The sequence below is a fragment of the Phyllopteryx taeniolatus genome, chromosome 20 (genome assembly GCF_024500385.1).
Source record: "Phyllopteryx taeniolatus isolate TA_2022b chromosome 20, UOR_Ptae_1.2, whole genome shotgun sequence".
NCBI lineage: Eukaryota > Metazoa > Chordata > Actinopteri > Syngnathiformes > Syngnathidae > Phyllopteryx > Phyllopteryx taeniolatus.
In genome coordinates this window covers 6,249,666-6,265,591 of record NC_084521.1, presented here as the reverse complement: position 1 = coordinate 6,265,591, position 15,926 = coordinate 6,249,666, and the positions used below count along the sequence as shown (strand labels likewise).

At 43.8% G+C, this 15,926-nt stretch overlaps 2 protein-coding genes across 4 annotated transcripts in view; one reads left to right on the top strand and one right to left on the bottom strand.

Moving 5' to 3' along the window:
* The window catches only part of lmbr1 (limb development membrane protein 1), a 47,469-nt gene extending 41,485 nt beyond the window's left edge, over positions 1 to 5,984 (top strand). For both annotated transcript variants that reach the window (XM_061757577.1, XM_061757578.1), the window contains 2 exons: positions 2,541 to 2,702; positions 3,427 to 5,984. In XM_061757577.1, the coding sequence (XP_061613561.1) occupies positions 2,541 to 2,702; positions 3,427 to 3,512 (248 nt within the window). In that variant the 3' untranslated portion in view covers positions 3,513 to 5,984. The remainder of the gene's footprint in view (positions 1 to 2,540; positions 2,703 to 3,426) is intronic.
* rnf32 (ring finger protein 32) overlaps positions 1 to 15,407 on the bottom strand; it is a 28,390-nt gene extending 12,983 nt beyond the window's left edge. Inside the window, exons 1-7 of one of the 2 annotated variants that reach the window (XM_061757580.1) lie at positions 15,390 to 15,407; positions 13,861 to 14,092; positions 13,641 to 13,783; positions 12,483 to 12,640; positions 11,532 to 11,640; positions 7,772 to 7,942; positions 6,963 to 7,201 (exon numbers count right to left, since the gene is read on the bottom strand). In XM_061757580.1, the coding sequence (XP_061613564.1) occupies positions 6,968 to 7,201; positions 7,772 to 7,942; positions 11,532 to 11,640; positions 12,483 to 12,640; positions 13,641 to 13,783; positions 13,861 to 14,092; positions 15,390 to 15,404 (1,062 nt within the window). In that variant the 5' untranslated portion in view covers positions 15,405 to 15,407 and the 3' untranslated portion in view covers positions 6,963 to 6,967. Of the gene's footprint in view, positions 1 to 5,748; positions 7,202 to 7,771; positions 7,943 to 11,531; positions 11,641 to 12,482; positions 12,641 to 13,640; positions 13,784 to 13,860; positions 14,093 to 15,389 lie in introns of those variants that run through there. The other variant, XM_061757579.1, reaches the window with a different exon arrangement.
* Between the last annotated feature and the right edge of the window lie 519 nt (positions 15,408 to 15,926).

The window sequence follows — 15,926 nt, the reverse complement described above, 5'->3', positions numbered from 1 at the left end:
TTCGCAAGAACAAGTTGGTCGCTTTGAAAAGCAGGTGCAGTTTTTCAAAAAAATTACAAAACACTCAGAGACCGTAACGCTTGCATCATATCAGCTGGCTTGGAAGCCAGACTGTTTGAAAGCCCCGCTCGTCACAGATGAGGCTGCGGCTGAGTTGGAGATGATCGATCTTTGTGAGGAGGATCAACTGAAAACTGTTTTAAGGGAAGGGACCGTTGAGTTCTGGAAAAGTGTGCCAATTGAAAAATACCCCAACATCAAACGAGCTGCGCTTAAGATACTGTCCATGTTTGGGTCAACGTACGTCTGCGAGTCTGTGTTTTCTACCCTGAAACATGTGAAATCAAAGCATCGATCTCTTCTGACTGACACTCATTTGAAAGAATTGCTTAGAGTGGCAACAACAGAATACAAGCCAGATTTGAAGAGGATTGTTCAAGATAAGGAATGCCAGAAGTCTCACTAAGCAGCATAGTAAGAGAAAGATGTTATTGAAAATTATTCTTTTATTGTTTGTGGACTTGCTTGAACTGAGAGTTTGTGTGTGTGAGACACAATGTTAACTGTTGAAAATTACTGATATTATCATGTTGGTGTGGTTATTTTCATTAGATCTGGCTGAGCAGAGGTCTGTGTATGCGTGCATACATGATTAAAAGATGATGTTCATGTGTACCCGTGTATGTGGCTCTTTGCAGTAACACAGGAAAAAAAGTGGCTCTTAGTCTCTGACTAGTTGGCCACCCCTGCACTACATAGTTTCTGCTAAATTTCCGTATCAGAGTTGTAACTCTCGAGCCATAATTTAACTGCCTGTGCTTTACCCACGCAACCCGGTGAAGCCGGTCATTGCGTTGTCTTGTTACATGCAGTGGGCATTACCTTCCGCAATAAGAATAAAATAGTATAACAGAATATATGTTAGGCAGCAACAATTTCTTTCAACACAAGGTGGGACAAAAATGGAAAAAGCTCTATTGTTGTCTTAGTCATCTTAAATCTTAAAAAATTCCAACGCATGGGACAAGTTGAGTCTCTGGTGTTAAACTTCACATTTTTGGCCTCTCATACAACTTCGGAATCCAGGAATGTCCCCTCTCATTCCTGGTCGGTACCTTTCACACAGACCAGCAACATGGGAAAAAGCTGGCTTTGACAGACAGGGGTCAATATCTGGCATTACTGTTCGGCGTTGGCGGAGGTCTACGCTCTACTAATGGCTCTTGTGGTGTGGAGGATTCGTCTTGGTAATTCCGCCTGTCATGATGGAATGGCTCTGAAACCTTGCTTGATTCTGTGGCAGATCAATGTCTCCCGTTCTGTAAGTCTTTTCTCCCACAATTGGATTTTGACAGATTAATAAAACTGAGCTCAGATCAATTGGCGGTAACGATAAAAGAATAGAAAAGTCAACCAAGGACCACAGTGGTAAGCTTTCTCGAATGGGGTCACCCATCATCCCTGCCCACTGTCTCCTCACAGGCAATTTTGTTAAAGGTCCTTGATGCCTCCGAAGTGCTTACTATGGCTGTAAATAGAACTTTGGAGACACTGAACCGATTGGCCAATCCATTTGACCATAGAGGCTATGAAGATGTCACAGGACCCTCCCTCAGTCTGATTTCTGCATATAGACAACCAAGAGGAAACATGATTGGAGTACTTATGCTCAATAAAGATATTTCTGCAATTGTGTCCTTGATGCCTGTGGCTCATAAGGCCAGCAGTGTGTTCAAGGTCACACTGAAAGGCCATGGATGGACTCGTTTTACTATTGGGTGTGAGAGGTTACACCGAACTCGCAAAAAGTTAGGGATATTGGACTTTTAGGTGAAATTTCAGGATGAAACTAAAACGCAATACTATAATCTTTAGGAGCTGAACGGCAAAAATCACGACAGCTATTTGATGCACGACTGGACCAATATGTTTCTTGGTTCAATTGGAATTGGTATTTTATTTCTTCATTTGGCTGTTCACATTTTGACATCATGAGACCAAAACAACACCTAACAACTGGTCAACAGTAACTTGCCATTGCAAGGTTTTAAACAGGATGTTTTCAGAGGGAAGTGCCCACTGAGCTTAATGTCACAGAGAGACTAGAAAAGAAGTGGACATTCTTGGAAATGTTCATGGATCAAACACCAGCTCCTTGTTAGAGAACAGCAAGTGGTGCAGAAAGTACTGAACCATCGCACAGTTGGACATGCACATTCCAAAGTTTAGGGAAAGTAAAAAGAAGTTTCGCTGTAAAGGTTTTCCCCCAAAAGCTGAAGTACTGAAGTCTCATGTCCACTTTTCATGGGATCACTTTAGAATGCCAAGATCGAACAAGAGGAACCACACCTTCATCAGTCCAAAGAAGGTCTTTGTGGAGTGATGAGTCCGCCTGTATAACTGCACTGCTTAGTCACCCTCCCCATTTTCAAACCATCGCAGAGGCTGTTAATTATGTCCCAGGATTCCCACTCTTCCGGGCAACTCGATGACATGCACTGACTGTGCCTTTTTTGTCGGCTCGTTTGTCAATTCACCAGGCATCACCAGGTTCGATCTGCTAGGAGATTTCGGGAGATTCAACTGGCTGGGAAACTTCTACATCGTCCTCTCATACAACATGTTGTTCGCGGTGGTGACCACGCTGTGTCTGGTGAGGAAGTTCACCTCGGCAGTACGGGAGGAACTCCTCAAGGCCTTAGGTAAAAGGACAGGGCCAACAATGACATCACTGTTTTACTGTCTGTTAGTCTGTTAGCATCCACAAAACAAAATATTTGGACAAGCCATTGACCACTCATTCAATTCTAATTTGGGGTCCACCAAAATTTGAGCCAGAACTGACATGTGGCAGACGGCGCACTTACATAATGTTCATTTTCCATGCACACATACATTATGTTCCGGCACGGTTCTGTTGAACTGTGTGCAAATGTGGTGACACAGACACAGACAGTTCTCAGGACTGTTTGAATCTACCTTTTGAGCACTGTCACCACTGTCCCATAAGAAATGTACATGCCACATTTATGGCATGTACAGTTTCAGGATTCCCACCATTATACCACCATTTTCCTTGATTTGACACATACTGTTAAATTTAAAATCTATTGTAGTAGACACGGAACAGCCTCAATGTACACAAACTTGTACAAAGGAATAACATACTGAATGTTTTCATGTTACTGTATTTTGTGTCACTAGGAAAAGTTGTCAAACAAATTTCAGGGTGAAAGAATGACATTTCTATTGTTATTGATGTCCAATGTCAAATCAGGTGAAATGTGAATCAAATAGTATGTCAGGGTTAAAGGCTTTGTGGATGCTTGATGGTCTGGCTTGGACGGGGGTTAGAAGATGTCAGTCAGAGGCGCAGGCAAATGCTTTTCTTAATGAAATCTCTCTCCCTTATCTCACCCTGCCCAGGTCTAGATAAATTGCAACTGTCATACAGCCCCACGGACCCAGAATCTGGGAAGATCTCGGCCAACGGGCATCAGAAAACTCTGTGAAAGGTTTGACAGGAGGAAGATTTCCACAGCGGCGGCCTGACTGCGGAAAGGTGAAAGGGATTGGCGGGTAACTTGATGAACCCGAGCGGCGTCTGGCAGGCGCTGCAAATGAAAGCCGGGGACCATTTCGCATCGTGACATTCCGTCCCCTGCGTCTCAGATGGGAGCTGGGACGCAGCCAAGAAGAGACTGAGGGGTTAGATGGAGCTCCCTCGCCGCAGTCTGCTTGACCTCGACTCGCTCGCCCGCCACTGTGCTTAACATCTTCAAGTCTTCTTTGGCCACGTTTCCACTAAGTTGTCAGTTCGGAACAGGTCAATCAAGTGTGTTTAGCCCAACGAGGCTGCACCAAAAAAATGGATGGCTCCAATATTTTGGGACCCTTAAAAACAAAACGCCAGACTTACCGACCTGAACCCTTAATGGGAATGAGGCTTTGATAACATAAAAAAAAAAAAAAACGCCATCACGCTTCACTATTCAGTTTCTGGTCTTATCACTTCAGTGGGTTCGTTGTTTGTTTCTTTGAGAATGTGTGTAAATTAAATTAACACGGTCACAACTACGCCACTTTTCCACCGCACTGTGCTCCTACTACTACGCACACCACTTCGGAATGGTCAGTTTATCAGTTGCAAAAACCACGCCGCATTGAACGCATCAGTCAGAACTCGGGTTGCTGGAAACGTTCCATTTGAATGCACCAGGAATTTACAAAAAATTAGGGTTGGGTCTTAATAGGGAATTTAATACTTAGAGAACGACTATTTAGACATAATCTTGACTAAAATGGCCATGCAATTACAGTGGTAACTTCATTTACAAGTGCTCAAACTTGGGATTTTTTTCAAGATTAGTGAGCGATATGCTGCGAGGCAAAATTTTAGTTACTAATGAGATTCAGATATGCCGCCGCTCGAGTAAGGTGGGGAAAGAAAATTAGCAATGAAGGTACTGTAATTCCCTTACATGTGGGCAAGGAGCGCTATCTATCTATTTTTCATGGATGCCTGCTTATGAATTTTTTTTTAAATTTGTGCTCGAATACAATACCTTTTCCATTAAATTACCCTCCATTCCCTGTTAATTCACAATTCCCATGAAACGTTTCCAATTTTTATTATTTTCACATTTCTCCCATCTTGAATTCCCTTGGAAATTTAACGGAAACCTTTCTTACCAAACATTTTCCACCTCTTTGCAACCGTAGTCAGAACCCGACTAACAAAAACAATGGAGATTGAGGGTCAGTTCCGTGCAGTGGAAAAGGCATGTTGGATTTGAGCATTTTGCTGTCTGAACTTTTTTAGGTGCTCCATATTTGAGTTTGAGCCAGTTGATATGCAAGGACTTTTATTTTATGAAGTACAAGAATCTTTTGCTTCCACACACACAAACACACACACACCAAAAAAGGGCACTATAGATTATTTTTGTGTGTAAATTGTATTCACATGTACATATGTTTCATAGCTCTTTTTGCATTATTTGGAAGTATATGTGGCGAGCGCATACCGAGCAATGTGTACATACTGCCCCAACCCGAGTCCCATGCAAACAATCAAATGCACACGAACACAATGTGCAGGTTGAACTCAGGCCGTCACGTTAAGCGGTCGCCCTCGGTCCCGAGAACCACCGTGAATGCCTTAAACGACGAGCCTGTCGCGGGCTTAACGTTAAAGGTCGTGTCGCGTCTTTTTTATTTATTTTTTGTTTTGTTTTGTTTTGTGTTGCTCTCTAGACAGTTCCACTGTGATCCTAGCCAGGTTAGTCTGAACCCAGCGACGTACGATGCGCATTTTCTTTTTTCGTCGTCAATGTTGTCATAGAAACGGTCACCAGCCTGGAGGCCTGTAAAGTCCAGTAAAGGCGAGTGACAGATTACGGCGCATATACTGCGGATGTGTTGTCATGGCGACTCATACGATGTCAAGAAAGGAAGTTGTTTAAATGCGTGTGTGTTTATGTGTGTAAATGTACAGTATATGCATTTTGTGTGATTGAGGCATGGACTACTTTATGTCAAAAATGCAGCTCTGATTGGATGTGAAAAGCAGAACAGGACCAAAGATCTGGTTTTAGGGGTGTATAGAGAAATACTTTAGATTGTCAAATAGAGTTGTGCCATTTGAAAACTACGGGGAAGAAAAAAATCAAAAGTACAGCTCAAAAAGATTTTCTGCAAAGTGGGCTATCTGTCAGGGAAGTCGGTGCCAGCCTTTTTCGGGTGAGCAGGCCATCGCACCTCTAATAAAACATCACAGCCCTACTTGGGTTTTCTATTCATCTCTGTGCTGTGTGGGTGTGTGGGCATTTACTTTTAAAGTGATGCAGCTCAGTCTTTATGCGTGTCTATGTTTTCCCCAGGGGGTACTTGTTTTGTGAATGTATTTTTTTAAAACAATTTCTCAGTCGGCTGTTTTGTTTATTTTTTATGTTTGTGGGTTTGCAAATAAAAATTCAAAGATATCCCTGTGATTGTCATCTTTGTGTTCTGACGTAAAACAGGAATAGCTTGATATTTCACAAGAACTAAACTATAGAAATACAGGCTGAAAGACACAATATTGCTCCAGACCTGACACACAATATTAGAACTAGGGATGCACAGATACAGGTGCTGATAATGTTCGTCTGTAATCATACTCTGATTTGAAAAAAATGCTCTGATATTAACAAACCGATACAGGATTAAAAAAAATTTCAATTTACGGAAATAATTATCTCTTTAGGGTAAATCCAATTTCTGTATTGTTATTCCAGCAACTGCATCGCCTTTTGGCCACACTCAAAAACTTGCCAAATTGTTGAAATCATCCATCCATTTTATGAGTCGCTTCTCCTCACTAGGGTCGCGGGTGTGCTGGAGCCTATCCGAGCTAGCATTGGGCAGGAGGCGGGGTACACCCTGAACTGGTTGCCAGCCAATCGCAGGGCACATAGGAACAAACAACCATTCACACTCACATTCACACCTACGGGCAATTTAAAGTTGTCAATTAACCTAGCATGCATGTTTTTGGGATGTGGGAGGAAACCGGAGTGCCCGGAGAAAACCCACGCAGGCACGGGGAGAACATGCAAACTCCACACAGGCGGGGCCGGGGATTGAACCCCAGTCCTCAGAACTGTGAGGCAGACGCTCTAACCAGTTGTCCACCGTGCCGCCTTGTTGAAATCATATCCTGGCAAAAGTTTATTTTAAGGGTCCAGGATGCTACCTAGAGAAATGTAAAATATTAAGCCTGGCACTAGTGTGTATGACTGCACGTATGTTAATTAATCTTGACAGGACACACAAAAATTAACAAAGACAGTTTCCAAATTTGAGGGTTTCCCCCCCCCTCCTAGTTAGGCAAGGCTAATAAAATGACATCTATTCTATCGTATCCTTTAGTGTTCTATCCTTATTTCCCTAACAGCAATAACCCAAAAGATATTCTCTACCTGCTTCAGATTAGCTTCTTGTGATAGGTGGATCTGCAGAGAGGGCACACGGGGATGCGGTCCGCGGTGAAGGCCTCGAAGGCGTCCAGGCAGACCTGGTGGAAGAGGTGGGAGCAGGACAAGAGTACTGAGCGTCTCCCTCGTTGATGGAGCTTGAAGCCGGAGGACCTCGGAGCAGCTCCCGGGCCGTGCAGAGCCGTCAGGCAGATGGGGCAGTCGCTGGCCCCGCGCTGAGTCACCTGGTTTGACAACAACGTTAGTTCAGTGTAAGCATCTGCTCCATGCTCCCTATGAGTGTTTTCATTTTATATTTGTGTGTTGTGACTGTTGGTCCCATTAAATAAATGGCTGAAAGTGCCTTGCGACTGTGGCTGTTGTTTTTTTTTTTCTAAACATATCTGAAGCTCGCTCGGAAGTAAAATTTTGGCTCGTACATAAAGGAACATTTTTTTTTTAAACTTTTAAGTTTGGGCACTCGTAAGTCAAGGTATCTCTGTCCATACTTTTTCAACAGGAGACATAATCAAAAAACAGCAATAAGCCAATTTTATCACCAAAAGTCAATCAACAGGTGGGGTTAGCTCTGGCCACAGACAATTGTCACTGCACACTCTCTTTGTGGTACATGGACAGGCCCATCATGCTTTTTAAACTGGCAAGTGATTTGTGTAAAAACAGGCATATTGATTATTTGGATAAATTAATGATCACCTCTGGACGGATGTGTTCTTCCCTGTCGTGCCCGTGTAAGTGTGAACATGTCACGGTAAAGGCTATAGAAGGAGGAGGATTTTTTTTTCCCCCCTGACCTGACTCTGTATGCGCTCCCAGTCGTCCTCCTGAGGCTCAGGGACATGTTTTTTGCTCTCCAGCTGCCGGAACACTTGGCGGCTCGATGACAGCGAGAGATCGATATCGCTGAGAAAAGCCTCGACGTCGATGTGACAGCGTCGCACAAAGCTGTCGCTCAGCTCCTGCAGCTGATGAGAAGAAGCATTTTATTGACACGGGGGCATACGGTCATACACAATGCACTGCTGTGTTTTCAAGGGAAGGCTAATTATGTGGATTTGTGTATCGTGATGGATCAGTACAAGCCCACTAACAAGGACAATTCATGGAAAGCACTGCAGAGAACGAGACGGTGCTGGGAGACATGGGAACACACTCACGCAGACATGTCTATTTGAATACACACAAATTGTTAATCATTCACTTTGCTGAGTGTGGGCCGCAACAAAACTATAACCATGACAACACAGCAAACTGATTGACGACCATTACTTTTGTGAAATGCTGGGGAATTTAATTGAACATTTTTAAGTTCTCATGGTCTGAATCGGCCAAGAATTGTGGAAGGAGGAGGTGAATATGTAAAGTATCTCTTTGGGACCTATATTATGAAAATGTGGGAATTTTGGAAATGTGATAAATAGTTCCGTAGATGTTCTGAGTGAGACCAACAGGTTGCAGTTGGAATGGTTTGAATTGGTCGAGAAATGTGGAAGACTGGCAACATGTGAAATATCTGCATTAGTCTGGGAATGTTGACATGGGAAATGTGGAAAAAAAATTAGAGATGGGATGTGATAAATAGTTCCATAGTCCAAAGTGAGACAAACTATTTGAGGTTGGAATGGTTTGACCGAACCAAGAAATGTGGAAGGAGGAGGTCTGATTTTTTTCTGAAGGTCTCATTCACTTGGTATATTTTCTTGTGGAAAATCTGGAATTCTGGGATCAAATTTGGGAACATGAAAAATACAAACCCACCTTAGCTGAATTTTGTGAATATTTTGAAGTTTGAATGATTTGAATTGTTAGAGAACTGTGGAAGAGTGGTAGGACACAAAAGTGGGGAAATAATAAAAACAAGGAATTTTTGACTGGTGTACACGTTGGACTGGTCACCAGTCAATCACAGGCCACATATAGACAAATTACATTAACCTAAGTAGCATATATTTGAGGTGTGGGAGGAAACCAGAGTACCCGGACTGTGAGGCAGATGTTCGAACCACTATTCGACCGTGCTGGGTCTTCAGCTGAAGACGTTAGGGAATCCCTGGACAGTCAGTCCAGTCATTACCATGAAGCTTACAGAAGCATCTGAACACAGTCGTTACCGTAAAGCCTGTAGTAACATCTCAACATGCTCACGTTACACAACATGTGGTCTTCCGAGTAGGAAGCTGTCAGAATTGCTTTACAGCTGGACTTTTATCACTAATTCAACAACAGTTAAGCGCCCGGGCGGAGGCCGTTTTACGAGCCGGGCCGATTTTTCCAACGAGACGAACAAACAGTCGAGGCCCGTGGTGAATTTTGCCTCGCTGTGCCGTTGACGCAGGAGCGGAAACACGAAGGGGAAGAGGAGGCGGAGCGCAGAGGACGTTATCTCCTCGTCAACAGAGAAGATAGAAAAGGGGCGGTCAAACTTGGATTTTTAAAATTTGAGTTTTGAACACATGGGCCAGGTCATTTGAGAATCGATTAGTTGTCAATTAATCAATGAATCGTTACACCTCTACAACGCATAGTACAGGACTCTTACTAATGTAAATATGCTCAGTGGGCTGGATTAAAGAACATACTTTGCCCACCCTTTAAATAGAACTTCATTGTGTTGACCCCGGGTCAGGACTTTGAATCGGACAAAATGGAAAGCTGAGATTTGTTGATTTCTTGTTCATTTTGTTGTCTTCATTCTACAAAGACGCTTTATTGCCATGAAAAGGCTCGCACGGGCCCAGCCCCGGCCCAGCACCAACACGCCTGTTTGCATTACAGTCAGCTAAGCAAACAAGACCCCCCACCCCCCTACTACCTCACCCGCCACCAATCACCCACCCGGCCTTCAAAATGGGAGTCGATCAGACCTGTCAGCGCCGTGTTCTTGAAGATCATCCCTAGAGCGACAAAAGATATGAGAATCTCGTGACCACCCACACGACCGCTAAATCACACCGGTGATTGACAGGCAACGGCGACTTGGTGGGCGGGGCCTAATGTGTCACGGCCGACTTAATGGGCTCAGTAAATGTCTGTGTTTGATGTGCCGCGGCGGGGTTTAACAAGCGCGGTGATGGAGGGCGACGGCGGAGACGTTCATTAAAAAGCGGCGGCCCTCGTCCACCTGTCACTCGTGCCTCGTCTGCCACTTCCAAGCGCAAAGCACTTTGCTGATTACGCGTGGAGTGGAATGACCCTCGTGGAAAGTAGGACTGGCTGACAGGGCCTTAAGATAAAGTCTTTAAATTTTTTTCCCCCCACAAAATTTCAATTTCCGATTTTAGTCGATTTTTTTTGTCCGTGCGCCACATACACACAGTGTGGTGTATGGAGTGCAGACGTCACATGCAAAGGCACATGCATGTATCTAACAGGCACAATCTACTATACTATATATCTTTCCGGGCGCCACGGTGGAGGACGGGTTAGCATATCTGCCTCACAGTTCTGAGGACCGGGGTTCAAATCCTGGCCCCGCCTGTGTGGAGTTAGCATGTTCTCCCTGCGTGCCTGCGTGAGTTTTCTCCGGGTACTCCGGTTTCCTCCCACATCCCAAAAACATGCACGGTAGGTTAATTGAAGACCCTAAATTGTCCGTAGGTATGAATGTGATTGTGAATGCTTGTGTGTTTATATGTGCCCTGCGATTGGCTGGCAACCAGTTCAGGGTGTACCCCACCTCCTGCCCGCAGTTAGCTGGGATAGGCTACAGCATACCCACGACCCTAATGAGGATAAGCGGTGTAGATAATGGATGGATGGATGGATGTTCTTTCCGTTCAAATATGTTTCCGATGTGTTCATAAAGTGTGTTTTAATAAGTTTAAATGTGGTGAATGCGTGTGGGAGGGGTAAAACTATTGTTAAAAAGTTTTTCTATGGTCTCCTTATATCATAGATTTTCACCTATTGCGCAGGGGTCTGGAACATATTCACTGTTTTGTTTGTCTCAGAATTATTCGGAAAGCTTAAGATGCACAACAGCGTCAAGAACTACGCTCATCCAAGACCTGGGTCAGGTTCACTAGGTGGCAATGTTCCCTTGTTGCTACGAGGCACCTTGAAGGCGACGCCATCATTCAACACGCAAACAAACAGGTCAGAATGTGACACACGGCTCCCTGGGCCAGATATCCAAACACTACAGTCGCCTCTTGAGCCACACAACACACACAAACACGCACGCACACATTAATCGATGACGGAATAGCAGACCCAAACAAGTGCGGGAGGCATTGTGCTTTTGTATGGAGTCTGGAATGTTCAGACTGTTTGACTAAAACACAAAAACTCTCTCCGTATTAGCGAACAAACATGGAGAAGTTCACAAAGCATCAAAGGGGCTTGAGAGGGTGAACGCAGGTGAAGGTGTGTGTGTGTGTAAACTTGGGGTCAGAGAGTGCCTTCAACACAAAGTCTGTGATGCAACGTTTGTCTTTATTTGACCCATTAAGGTAAAATAAAGTTCCATGGGGAGACAAGAACAAGCATGTATGTATATGACCCATTAAAAGGCTCATTGTGATGATGTCATGCCCCGATCGAAGCCAAACTCACCTTCGCTTCGAAGAATTTGCGCCGGAGGTGCTTGTCTTTTGGGCAGACGGTTCTCCGAATGTTCCCGTACCACTTCCGGGTCACGTAGCCTCGCCAGAACGCTTGAATTCTGAATGTATAAAGTGACATCACCAGCAATTAATACATGTACACTGCCCTAAAACATTACGGGACGCAATTTAATGAGATCTATTGTAAGTGAGGAAAATGAGGAAAAGGGCGATGATGACCATCCCAACCAGGAATGGAACTTCCTCTATCTTTTCGTACAATACAATTCGTGTCCATGTATACATAAATCATTTTTTACCAAGCAGTTGCCAAAGTAAATACAGTGGAGCCTCAGTTTTTGTATGTACTAATTTTCGTACGATGCGGTTTCTCGATAGTTTTTTTTCACGCAAATCTTGTCCGGGTTTTCGAACATCCACTCACACAGTTGAAAATGGTCCGTAGCAAACTTACCCGCCTGCCCATGTGACTCTGGCACTAATTTCCTAGAATCAAGTGCACGCACAAAGCAACCCATGCACACGCGCAACTTTATTGCATTTTCTTGTTAAGTTCCAAATGCCGAACTTTGATAACGAAGACGAGAAACACCAAAGAATTCAAAAAACGACTTGAAGTATGAAAATAGAGGATTACACTTCCAAACAAGGAACTCTCCTCTTCGCCATCTACTGTATTTATACACCATCAACAGTTTTCACTAAAGGCAAAGTGATGTTTAATGTTCATAAATGTATATTTTGTCATAGTGGCTGTTTGTTGTCATACTAGAGCGGCTCCAACTTCCAAAGAAAAATTCCTTCTGTGTCTTTTAACATACATGGCCGATAAAGCTGATTCTGATATATACATTTGTATTAATCATTTATATGTATTTGTTTTTGGATGTTAAACTATGGTTATTCTCAATAAAATGTCTTTTTTGTTAGTCATATTCACCTGGCGGCGCACTGGTTTTGGAAGAGGCGCGCGGCGTCGTGGATCACCCGCGTTTCGTACGGCTCCCGGCGGCACATGGGGCAGCACTTCCTGCCGGAGAACCTCTCGAAGGCCTGCAGACACGCTCTGTGGAAGACGTGCGAGCAGGACAGCAACACCTAAGGAGAGGAGACACAACGAGCATGTGAAAAGTAACAGCACACACACATGCAGATACAGTGGATATAAAAAGTCTACACACCCATGTTCAAATGCAAGATTTTTGTAATACCACATACAAAATGAGACCAAGATAAATCAATTCTAAACTTTTTCCACCATTAATGTGACCTGCTGAATAACATGGAACCTTTACGAGAGGGGAAGTAAAAATCAATACCTGAGATAATGTGGTTGCACAACTGTTCACACCCTCTTTTACCTGTGACGTGGCTGTGTTCAGAATTAACCAATGCGTGTGTGTGTGTTCGTGTGTGTGTGTTCGTGTGTGTGTGTGTGAGCTTCCAGCTTAAAGACATGTGTATTCAGGCACATATGTGAAAGTGTGTAGCTAAGTGTTATTTGCCAAGAGGACAGAGGGACTCAGGAGGAGTCTCTGTGTGCCGGCTGGAACCTGGACTACCTGCGAGAGGACCTCTGTAATGCTCTTTCAAGCAATCCGACTTGACACACAAGCTAGTTGACTTAGATCTCTACAGGGCAAGCGAGTGGAAGGGGGGTTGGGGGCGAGAAGCGTATTGATTTTCCATTGTTTTGGGCCGGGTCAACACACTCCATCACTGGAGAAAAGGCCCCCCTGCTGTGTACAATTTCCAGCAGCACCACAAGCCACTGGAGCGGAGACTACAAGCGACAGTCTGACACATATATTGCACATTCAACATTGATCTAGGGATTTTTTTGTTTTTTTGTAAAAAGCAAAATTACAGGCAATTCATAATGGAAGTGAAATGAATCTGTTGGTTTTAACGGCCCTGCAATTGGCTGGCGACCTGTCCAGGGTGTACCCCACCTCTCGGGCAGAGTCAGCTGGGATAGAATCCAGCTCAGTCGTGATCCTAATGAGTGTAAAAGCAGGATTGAAAATGGATGGAGATAAAAACGCTGCTTTTTTTTTTGCACACCTTTCAGACAGGCAAACTGAATCGGAGTGACTACCTGAGGCTGAAGGCAGAAGGGCTCCCTGCATATTGCGCAAGGCTGCTCGGATTCCCGTTGCTGGACGGACCTTGCCTTAACCAGAGTCCACTCGTCCTCGCTCAGCCTCTCCGGGGGCGAGGCCACCAAGCCCATCCTCTGAGCTGGCAAATAAAAATATGGAAACACAAGTGAGACATTACCAGACAGATCCAATCGTCCCAAAGTTAGGCCTATCTACCTAACGTCAGAGGTGGCGGAGTGGGATCGAGCACATATTCTCGCGCTTCTTCGAGTCTCTGAGGGGCATCCCTTCGGTTCCTTCTCTCTCTTGCGTGGGGAATTGTGTGCGCTTTGCTTTTGAAGGTCAGCAGCGGGTTCGAAAGCAAGAAATCGGGTTCGAGAAGGTTCCTGGTGATGTGATCTTGAAGGGCCACTGAGGTGATCACCAACCTGCTGCTTAGTTTGGAATCCTGTCAAATAGGGAAACATTTTCAACCTCACATTTAGGCATGCATCCATCCATTCTCTATACTGATTATTGTCTTTATTTTTTGGTTGATTGAACCAACTATTCACTCTCGTTCACACCTATGAACAAATAAGTCTTCACTTAACCTAACATGCAGGTTCTGTTCGATTCGATTGGAACCACGACCCTCAGGACTGAGAGGCAGACGTGATAACCACTCCTGCACCGTACTACCACCATAAAAATGTCACTCTCAAATCTTGTATATTTAACTTTGGAATTAACTAAAAATAATTAATATCATGATTATATGTTGTCAAGTTCTGTGTTTAGCAAAGCTTTCCAATAACACAAACCATCCATCCATCCATCCATCCATCCATTTTCTGAGCCGCTTCTCCTCACTAGGGTCGCGGGCGTGCTGGAGCCTATCCCAGCTGTCATCGGGCAGGAGGTGGGGTACACCCTGAACTGGTTGCCAGCCAATCGCAGGGCACATACAAACAAACAACCATTCGCACTCACATTCACACCTACGGGCAATTTAGAGTCGTCAATTAACCTACCATGCATGTTTTTGGGGATGTGGGAGGAAACGGGAGTGCCCGGAGGAAACCCATGCAGGCACGGGGAGAACATGCAAACTCCACACAGGCAGGGTTGGGGATTGAACCCAGGTCCTCAAAACTGTGAGGCAGATGTGCTAACCAGTCACCCACCGTGACGCCGTTATTAAAATTTGAAACTCAAATTTAACAGAAGACTTAGTATTAAGAATGGCATGAAATTGTTGCATTTTCATGGGTTTGTTAATATTTCTCACAGTAAAATGATACTTATCACTAGAAACGTGTTCTAATGCCCTGTCTCATGTAAATCAGTCAATTAATCTTAATTTTACACACACGCGCGCACACACACACGTATTGTATTCATGAACTAACAAAGGCACATTGGGGTACACAGCAAAGATCTTAACTACAGTATATTTCACGTGTGGTTTTAAAGTTGAATATTTAATACTTAAATAAAAGATAACATATTTCACTTTTTATGTTTTTTTACCGTAAAGGGCTCGCGGTACACAGGTGTTTTAGCATTTAATTAAGCTCGCCAAGAGAGTTACACACTCAAAACGACGTCACTATTGATTAAACAAACAAAATGTGTCCCGCTACTTAGAGGAAACATGTGTGTGTACCCAAGCCCCAAAACGAGACGCTGTTTCACACACTTACTCAAAGTTGGACACTTTTCATGTATTTTCCATAAAAGTTACAAAGAGATGAAAGCCAAACCTTCCGCGTTGCCATCCTATCAGCGCAGAGTTTGGGACGGTTGCTAGGTAATTTAGCGCCCTTCTGTCCCTACTTCACCGCTTCTGATTGGCTGAGCCGGCAGAGCAAGTTCAAGTGTAGTACATTTCAAAATAAAAATAAAAATCGATTACATCGTGTTTAGGATGTTAAAACTGTGACACAGTTCACTAAATATAAACGTATCAGTCACTATAAATTATTTTCTTGTAATGCTGTAGGTTCCTTGACTTAATTATTGTGACTGTGTTGGTAACTATCATACAATCAAACAGTATGCTGAAATATCAAACTAAAACACCCCCGACTGTACATCGGAGGAAATAATTATTTATTACCCTGCTGAATTTGTACGTTTGTCCACTTAACTTCTCAAGATGATTGCAGATTGCAATTGGCAGTGGTGGACGTTAATAGCCGATCAGCTGCTCAACGTAAACAGTAAAGTAAACTAAAGCTAAAGAGTCATTTGGGATTCGTGGATTTAAATAATGACAGCATCTATGTATCGCTTAGTTA